General features: G+C 44.5%; 1 protein-coding gene and 1 pseudogene across 1 annotated transcript; one reads left to right on the top strand and one right to left on the bottom strand.

Annotated features, from left to right (window-relative positions):
• Positions 1 to 806: 806 nt before the first annotated feature.
• Positions 807 to 1,594, top strand: LOC123153784 (uncharacterized; annotated as a pseudogene).
• Positions 1,595 to 5,490: 3,896 nt separating this feature from the next.
• LOC123153783 (two-component response regulator ORR24-like) lies at positions 5,491 to 9,011 on the bottom strand. Its single transcript, XM_044572731.1, has 6 exons — positions 8,860 to 9,011; positions 8,616 to 8,755; positions 6,532 to 6,870; positions 6,364 to 6,440; positions 5,917 to 6,032; positions 5,491 to 5,515 (listed from the first exon to the last, which is right to left on the bottom strand). Exons 1-6 carry the CDS (start codon positions 9,009 to 9,011, stop codon positions 5,491 to 5,493), a joined length of 849 nt encoding a protein of 282 aa, XP_044428666.1.
• Between the last annotated feature and the right edge of the window lie 997 nt (positions 9,012 to 10,008).

The following is a 10,008-nucleotide window of genomic DNA, read 5'->3' as shown; positions in this document are numbered from 1 at the left end:
ATGTAATTGTAGATTTCATTTCCAGGAACACAAGACGGATGGCACTTTTCAATAGAGAATGAGGTCAGTTTATTGGTTTTAGTATTTCGCATTGATACTTCAGAATATTCTAAGCATTGTATGAAATAATATAAATTTTAATTACATAATTAGGTGATTATGCTTGCGTAATTGTATATTTTTTAAAAATTAGGGCTCCATTTTTCTTTTCGCACCGGACCCCCGAATTCCTGGAGGCGGCCCTGTATATTGGAAGGAGAAGAAATAGTTGATGGCACGAAAGAAAATCGATGGCCACACAACGGGATGACGGAGTATCTCATCTCTTTTTTCCCGCAGCTAGATTGGAAGGAGATGGAACAATTGATGTGTGGCAAAAAAAGGATGATCGTGTCCGACGGTGCAGGACGATATCATTTCTTTTTTTAAACCTAGGATCTGATCTTTTTCTCATCAATCTCAAAAGGGAAAGGCAATAGGGGAGGGGAGACCACGTTATCTATCATAATGGGATGGTGGGTAATTTTTTCACTTAAATCTTTATCTTTATCTTTACCTAATAATAATAGGGGAGGGGAGACGACGTTTGGACTCTACTGCAATTGCCATATGTTGCCGGGCTGCACGTACACTGTTTGGTTGTGAGTTCTCCTTTATATGTGTGGCGTGCCTGAAGCAAAATACTAGACAGAAAAGTGATCCGTTTTCGGCGGCGGTACTCATGTCCCATGTCGTGGCGGCAGCGGTGGCGTCGTTGTCGTTGGTGATGTTGCTATACACGCGGTGTGTCATCGCGGGTCCGGAGGATGTTCCGCGTGGTGGGGTTCCGGCGGCGTCGCCGTCGTTGGGGGCGCTGCTACGTGGCGTTTCATCGTGGATCCACGGGGTGTTCAACGCTGGCGTGGTTCCCGCCGTCCCCCTTCGCGCTGCTCAACGGCAAGTTGTCCCAGACCATGTTCACGTCCCCTGGCATTCACCTTCCTGCTTCTTGCCAAGGCCTGCGTCACCGGTGTGCTCCGTGCATACCCACACGAGCGGCGACGGGCATGTATGTTGCTCCCGCCCAGCGTCGACATCGCACGCGTACCTGGCGCTCGTCGCCACGCTCCTCTTGGGCTCCTACGTCATGTTCTCCGCCAACGTCGCCTTCTGGCTGCTCTTCCTGGCCTTCGGCGCTGCCGACCTTGGCTTCACCTCCCGCGTGTCCACACCAGAGCTCTCGGCGTCGCCACGGTCGTCTGCAACCTCGCCGTCGTGGTGGCGTCCATGGAGGAGCGATGCACCGGGCACGCCGCGGTGCTGAGAGCGTATGTCCTCATCAGGGGTCACATGCCCACCATGCTGGCACTGGCACTGCCTACCAACCTGGGCATGGCGGGGGCGGATGCGCTATTTCACCTCCGGGTGGTGTCGCACCGGATGGCCGGGAGGATAGCGAGGCCTTCTCGATCAGGCTACATCCACATGCCCTGCGTCGTCCTTGAGATCATCGTCAGGTGCTTATTCTACAGGAGCTGCAAAGAGGAGTGAAACAGATGAGCTGAGAGGGCTAGAGCCCAAGCAGAAGGTTGGAGATCACCTATCTATCATTTAAAAACTACCTATCGATCTGTTGGTTAGAAAATTTCCTTTGGTAACTCCGGATCCATGTTCGTGTTTCGCAACACGACGTAGCCCCTCCTTCTCCCATGAGTATAAAAAAACTCGAGCTCGTACCACTATTGTTTTACCCAGCAAAACCCAGAAGCCGTAACGGCAACTTCTGGAGGCGGTTGTTGCACTTCTGGAGGTCGAGCAGGGAGTTATAGCCCTTCTTCTGGTGGACCAGATGAGACATCCCCATCTTAATAGTGGATAGTGTAACAAGACGACGGACGCTTGCCTGCCGCGCCCGCACTCCAACACTAGATGCACGGGTTCGCGGCGCACCTTTCTTACGTGGGTTGCCGAGACATCAAGTAAGCCACCATGCACTTCTTCCACAATGCTATTCATTATTGTGGTTTCAATGGCATTGGGCAATTTAGATATTTGGTGCCAAAGCTTGAACAATATTGGTTTTTTCCTATGACATGTCACGAGCCCTCCTACCTGTTGCTGCTCTAGATCGAGTTCGTATGCTCTTCTGAAGCCTACCGTCATGGATATTTAGTTCCTTTGTGATTTTGAGTCAGACCGGGCATGGCAAGTTGGCAACACTACTGCAAGATCATAGTAACTACAAGAGAAAAAAATCATGTGTGCAAGGTGAGTCCGCACTTCATTCAAACTCCTTGCTTTTTCTCTTGCTATATCTCTGTCCTATATTTTCTTCTCACATTTTATAATATAAAATAGATGGTATGAATTTGGCTAATGTGGACTGGTCGACAGATAACAGATCTATTTGGGCATGGATCCTGGGATTCACTTGTTGAGTACAAGGTGCACGTGCTATCTTATAACTCTCTGGTAGTGTGTTGCGGCTGGGGAAGAGACAAGGAGAGAAGAGAACAATTCAACAGGGGAAGAATAGAGCAAGGAGCAGCAAAAACAATGTTCATTGATTCTGTGTTATTGCAACGGATGAACAAATAATGAAGAAAGATGAACGAGGGAAGATAAACCGGAAAATGGAAGAGTGGGTGCTTTCTTGGCAAGCATTGTCATACTCATCATCCACACTTCAAGGGTAACCTTCTATTTAGTCTCAAACTATCAAGAGCCATACTTACTATTAGGCTAAATGGTTGTGTGATATTTTTTTCTCCTCCGTTGCAACGCACGGGCATGTTTGCTAGTCAAGTCTAATGATGATCACATCATGGGGTGAACGAGGATCTCATCATCATAATGGCATGCTGGATAATTTTGTCACTTAAGTCAAATCTAATGGCTGTATAATTTTAGTCACTTAAATCAAATCTAATGGCTGTGTAATTTTAGTCTATTAAATTAACGGTCGAATATTTCTAATTTTTGTGGGATTTTTCTAGAATATTTCTCTTTTTTTGGTTATCCCATCAAGCACCTTTTTTATATAAATAGATTTAATGTATGAATTCGCCCTAAGGTGTGTCTGATAAATTGGTCCTAAAGACCATGTCATAGACAGGGGCACATGTTTTTACCTTGAAATGTTTTCTCGGGAAAAGATGCAACATCACATCGATAATACATAGAACAATAATGGTTACATCAGAAATAGCATAACAGACCGTCGTTTTAATCTCAAAAGACAACAGACTTAACAAAAAGCCAGAGTAAAATAGAAGCCCCGACACGACTGTACTTCTAACTAGACTACAATAATTTAGATAGTTTCAAGGTACAGTGTGCAAGAACAAGGGAATGACCAATTAAAAGTTCCCAACGTTCATGCGAAAAAATCTCGCGTGTAGGTTGGGTTAACCAACATAAGTGTCATTATCCATCCATGACAGCCTCCTCTCCAATGAAATCCTACAGCGAGAAAGATAGTTTGATTTAAATACACATGTTCAGTTCAAAATTTCATATGCACAGACTAGATACATGTCAACGAGAAAAGTTCTTACTTCATTGAGAAGGTTGGAAATACCACCCGATGACAAGGCATTAATGCCATTCAGTTGACCACTAAGCGCTTGCTGATCCATTGTTCCTTCTTGCACATGGAGAATGCCAGATGCATCACCGACATCATGCATCTGGGTCAATGGGACAAAACCATCTGTTTGATGGTTGGAAATGTTGGGTTTCGTAGTAATTTCAAAAAAAATTCTACGCACACGCAAGATCATGATGATGCATAGCAACGAGAGGGGGAGAGTGTGATCTACGTACCCTTGTAGATCGACAACGGAAGCGTTAACTTGGTTGATGTAGTCGTACGTCTCCACGGCCCGACCGATCAAGCACCGAAACTACGACACCTCCGAGTTCTAGCACACGTTCAGCTCGATGACGATCCCCGGACTCCGATCCAGCAAAGTGTCGGGGAAGAGTTCCGTCAGCACGACGGCATGGTGACGATCTTGATGTTCTACCGTCGCAGGGCTTTGCCTAAGCACCGCTACAATATTATCAAGGACTATGATGGAAGGGGGCACCGCACACGGCTAAGAATATGATCACGTGGATCAACTTGTGTCTCTAGGGGTGCCCCTTGCCTCCGTATATAAAGGCTCAAAGGGGGGGGGGGGGGCTGGCCGGCCAAGAGGAGGCGCGCCAGGAGGAGTCCTACTCCCTCCGGGAGTAGGACTCCCCCCCTTTCCTAGTTGGAATAGGATTCGCGGAGGGGGAAAAGAGGAGAGAGAGAGGAGGAAGGGGGGCCGCCCCCCTCTCCTTGTCCTATTCGGACCAAGGGGGGGGAGGGGCGCGCGGCCCATCTCTGGCCACCTCTCCTCTCTTCCACTAAGGCCCACTATGGCCCATATACCTCCCGGGGGGTTCCGGTAACCTCCCGGTACTCCGGTAAAATCCCGATTTCACCCGGAACACTTCCGATATCCAAACATAGGCTTCCAATATATCAATCTTTATGTCTCGACCATTTCAAGACTCCTCGTCATGTCCGTGATCACATCTGGGACTCCAAACAAACTTCGGTACATCAAAATGTATAAACTCATAATATAACTGTCATCGTAACTTTAAGCGTGGAGACCCTACGGGTTCGAGAACAATATAGACATGACCGAGACACGTCTCCGGTCAATAACCAATAGCGGAACCTGGATGCTCATATTGGCTCCTACATATTCTACGAAGATCTTTTATCGGTCAGACCGCATAACAACATACGTTGTTCCCTTTGTCACCGGTATGTTACTTGCCCGAGATTCCATCGTCGGTATCCCATACCTAGTTCAATCTCGTTACCGGCAAGTCTCTTTACTCGTTCCGTAATACATCATCCCGCAACTAACTCATTAGTTGCAATGCTTGCAAGGCTTCAGTGATGTGCATTACCGAGAGGGCCCAGAGATACCTCTCCGACAATCGGAGTGACAAATCCTAATCTCGAAATACGCCAACCCAACATGTACCTTTGGAGACACCTGTAGAGCACCTTTATAATCACCCAGTTACGTTGTGACATTTGGTAGCACACAAAGTGTTCCTCCGGCAAACGGGAGTTGCATAATCTCATAGTCATAGGAACATGTATAAGTCATGAAGAAAGCAATAGCAACATACTAAACGATCGGGTGCTAAGCTAATGGAATGGGTCATGTCAATCAGATCATTCAACTAATGATGTGATCCCGTTAATCAAATGACAACTCTTTGTCCATGGTTAGGAAACATAACCATCTTTGATTAACGAGCTAGTCAAGTAGAGGCATACCAGTGACACTCTGTTTGTGTATGTATTCACACATGTATTATGTTTCCGGTTAATACAATTCTAGCATGAATAATAAACTTTTATCATGATATAAGGAAATAAATAATAACTTTATTATTGCCTCTAGGGCATATTTCCTTCAGGAAAGTGCAGAACTAGTTCTTCCGTAGTTAACCATATCAGTCTCTGCCACTGAAGTTCTTCCTGTACCATGTGCAGACCTGCCATTTAACATCAGTCCAACCGAGCCCATGTTGCTTTCTATGTTGAATGGCGCCATGTGCTCACCGAAGCCTGCTGCTAAGGTAGTGATGGGGTCGCTCTAAACGAACTGAGGTGGTGCCATTGGAACACTATCGGTTGCATTCAACATCAATATAGAGCTTGGGTTGCCGGCTATGATGGATGGAACTATGTGCTCATTGAAGCCAGAAAATCTTCCCATATAGGGTGTCTGTGGAACCAAATACACCGGCATTCTACCAACATTTATTAATGAACCCATGGACATACTGCTCTGGGTGTTCGTATGTTGACCTAAGTGACCCGCTTCACCGTAATGGTTGGGACTCCAGGAGGCGATGCCACCTGAGGACACACCCCACCTTTCAGGTTCATGGTTATGCATAAAACTCCCCTGAATGTTCATGAAAGAGTTCCATCTTACACATGCATCACCAAGTGGGTTTGGGTTGACTCTTTTCAAGTACAATTTATACTTCTGAAATAACAATATAGAAAAAATAAACGTGTATATGAGATGCACGCTCATGGGAGATAGTAATGGTGGACATGTGGGAACAAAACTAACTGGAAGTGTTGCATGGGTTAAAAAAAAGTATGGGGCATGCATTACATAAGATAAGCCTTTCATTTTCAAGGACAAACATGATTACAATTACACACATTTTCATGCTAGGTGCATTACTAAATCTTTGACTGATATGTTACCCCAAATATAAAAGATCGCACTTATATACGACAAAATGTTAGACTATGAATAAATGGAACACAAACATGTGAAAAATAAAGAACGAGGGTCGAAAATAAACCTGTAGATGACTCGATACATTTTTTCTAGTGAGGAAATCGACATTCATCATCTCCAGAATCTTTTTTGGAGTAGCCCCTATAGTAACATGATCAAAAAATTGTTAATGAAAAATCCCAAATAGCAACAAGTGTTTTGTCATTTAATTAGTTCATAATGTGTGTCTTACTATAAAGGCCGATCTGGTTGATAGCTTCCATAAACTTTGTATGCAGCTCAATTGTCCATCCCACTTTTGGCTTCTTCTGGGTAGTGGATGCCTGTGTGTTCTCTTTGTTCTCATCAGTATTAGCTCCATCATTGCTCTTGCCAGCAGTCCCAAGCTGTGCTCTCTGATCGTCATCATCATCACCGCTAATGTGCCTTATTGCTTCTGATTTTCTCTTTCTTTCAACATGCTGCCATATGTTTTTTAGCTCGTTGGTATGCACTGGCTTCACCAAATAGTCACACGCCCCATGATTTATCCCCTCCGTCACAGCCTTCTTGTCGCAATCTTCAGATAGCACTGCATGCCATATGACCTGACTTACTTTGGAGTTCAGTACTTCACAAAAATCTATTAACTGGACATAAAATTTTATACTAGCGCTTATAGACAGAAAACATAGTTCAATATATTCCAAATGCATCGAGCAAGTGGGGAAGCAAACATGTTTTACACATGATTTTTAAATTATCATGAAAGTGATATAATTTGCTTTCCAATGCAGATTAAATGGAAAAATATTCATAGATTCAATTAATAGTATAAAAGATAAATAATCGATAAAAAAATAACCATGACACAATGCCTAAACCATCATAACACCATTTTCTAACTAGGTAAATCTTATCATTACATTTAAGTACTGGTGAACCTGAAGATCAATTACTATTATTGGTGGTTTACCATGTTTCTCTAGCACACTAGATAAAAGTGATCAGCTCCAGCAATGTTCTGAGCATGTTAAGGAATCATGCACATAGCAGCGCCATTATCTGAAGTATTTTTATTACAATTTGGGATAATAAGTATTTTTGGTTTCAATCGCCACCAAAAATAATGTTACTACAAATTAGTGTGCTAGTTCAAAGTCAAAAAAGCTGTAGGATCGTAGATATTATACATGGTTAACCTACTCAATGTATCTGCTTAAAAGTGGGACTCCTTTATATGGTATTCTCAGGAGTAAGTACTTTTAACAAACAATCTGAAGCAGATTATAGATGGGTAATCCTTTAATAACGTAAATACAACATACGTAGTTTCCTCATTGTATTACTCATGCCACCCTAGCAAAAAGGTGCTGCAATTCTATACTTTGTGTGATTGCAAGGACTAGACATTTGATATTAGTTTAGAAAACAACTAAATATAATTTGGTCATATCACAAAATATAAATATATTATAGTTTTGGTTCTTATGACTAGATTTTTACAATAGTTAAATTAAATTGAGTCCATCAATGCACCCACACCGAACACATCCGAGTAGTGGGTGTACATTGCATAGGAGTGTGACACATACTCACAATAAGCTAGATTACCATATATATTGTATGGAAGGTATTTGAACTCTAGACTTCAGGCACTATGTATTGAAGTTCTAAAACAAATTTATACTGAATCTAGACGACATGTTTTAATGCAATTGGAACATCAATTGATAGAAAATAGAACCGATTCCTATAGGGGCTTGTTGCCTACTTATAATTATATATGGTACACATCACCATGTCTATAGCATACTAAAAACAATTAACACAATTATTTAAATCAATAATTCATTGGATCTCTTAACTCACATGTTACCACTTCCATTCCCCTGCCCCCACTAGCCATCAATCGATGGATGAGCGGTTCGGCAGGATCCCATTGGTTCAGGCAAGGAACCGATACCACTAGCGATCCTGCGATCCGGCCTCCTCTTAATTAACTAATGTGTCGATTCACCTCCGCTCTACTACCCGGCCCACTGGCCATCCGATCGGACAGATGAACGGTTAGATGGGATCCCGTTGGTTCAGGCTGAAAGGGGATCCCACTCTTTCGATTTCCCCAAAGTTAAAAATAGGGTGAGTGTGCCGTGCATGCGTATTTGGTTTCCTAAAATCGTGTTGAATATATAGGATCTCACGTGCTGCCCAAAGGAATGAATGTCCTCTCACTGTATATCCAAGATTCAGCATTAGAAGTACGTTCTCAAAGAGAATTGTCAGCTCATACGCACAAAAATAAAACTAGGGCTTAGAATTGAGCAGTGAGTGTACTGATGACGGGCAGATCCATCTCGAGGCGGATGAGCTCGAGGAGCTTGAAGCTGTCCATGTCCTGCATGCGCACGTCGGTGATGACCACATCGAACTTCTCCTTCCCCGACCTGAGAATCTTCAACGCCGTCTTGGCATCCGTCACAGTCTGTTGCTGCATCGCAGAAAGCATTATTCGCAGAGAAACAAAAAGATCACAAGGCTCCGATTCTAATGGACTTTGGCGAAGCGGAGGGATCAAGATTCAAGAGACTCACGGTGGTATTTGCAGCCGTGCAAGAGGTTGTCTAGCACCTTGAGGCAGACGCAGTCGTCGTCCACGGCGAGGACTCGTAACCCGGCCGGGAACTTGTCCTCCGCCGCACCCTCCATCATCTGCCTTTGGTCCCCACCCATCGCCGTCATGTTTTCCAAACTTCTTCCCACCTGGCAAAGCAAATGACATCAAGAAAAACACTGATTAAGGAACAAGGGGACTGACCAACACAAACCCCACAGACATCTTATTAAGAACAGAACCCAAAACCTCTGTTAGATTAGATCCCTCCTTTCCCACCTCCTACAATGTCTTCCTCGTCGCAGGGCAGAACAGAACCAAAATGTGGATTTCAGAGGAGCTTTGTGCGAAGGGCTGGAGGATGCAGGGCGCCTTTTATAGGGGTAGAGGGGTCAAGGAAAGGAGTGGAAGTCTTGTGGTCCCCGTTCTGTTCATGCGCTACTTAATTTCTACTCAATAATTTCTGAATCTACAGTATTAATTTCTGAATCTACAGTATTAATTTTGTGCATATATTTTGATGTCTGCTTGTGCCATCCGCCGATGAGAGGAAAGCAAAACCACGGGCTATGTTGCTGTTTTTTTGCCTTTTGTTTTTTTCTTAACAAATGTTGGAGCACGAAGATATGATTTGAATTACAAAAAGGAGATACGCCTGCTTTGTTCGGCTGCATGGCAATGGACAGAGTGTCTTTGTGCTTCCTTTGACCGGAAACGGAGAGCGCGTTCATTGTCTCAACGGCCACATCCCTACCTACCTTTGCAGGGACGTGACAATGTGTGAGGCCTAAACTCATATTCATTTTTTTAACACAGTACAATCGAAGTCGCTCACATACACAAACATCCCGCGCCCACTTCATAGCCGCCTCGTCGTCGAGTGCGTCATCGTGCTCGCTCTTCACGGCGGCGAGCCCCGGCTCCGTCTTCAGCTTGACGAGGCGGGGAGGAGCCGAGGAGGAGGCATGGCCGCCCTCGTTGATGATGATGCCGGCGCTACGGGTGCACCGGCCGAGCGGCGTTTCCACGTTCTTGGGCTTGACGCTGATGAGCGCTGGAGTCCTAGAGGAGTGGTAGGAGGATCGGGAGTGGGAGGAGGAGGAAGACCCGCCCAGC

This window comes from Triticum aestivum, chromosome 7A (assembly GCF_018294505.1).
Source record: "Triticum aestivum cultivar Chinese Spring chromosome 7A, IWGSC CS RefSeq v2.1, whole genome shotgun sequence".
In the NCBI taxonomy this organism is placed as follows: Eukaryota; Viridiplantae; Streptophyta; class Magnoliopsida; order Poales; family Poaceae; genus Triticum; species Triticum aestivum.
This window is presented reverse-complemented; position numbering and strand designations above follow the sequence as displayed.

Bases quoted from the DNA above. Each gene is read 5' to 3' on its own strand.
- LOC123153783 (XM_044572731.1), bottom strand. From the start codon at position 9,011: ATGGGTGGGGACCAAAGGCAGATGATGGAGGGTGCGGCGGAGGACAAG. The intron at 8,756-8,859 runs ATCTTGATCCCT...ACAGACTGTGAC, and splicing joins TACCACCGTGAGTCTCTTGA to GGATGCCAAGACGGCGTTGA. The intron at 5,516-5,916 runs GTGGGGTGTGTC...CACATGGTACAG, and splicing joins CATAACCATGAACCTGAAAG to GAAGAACTTCAGTGGCAGAG.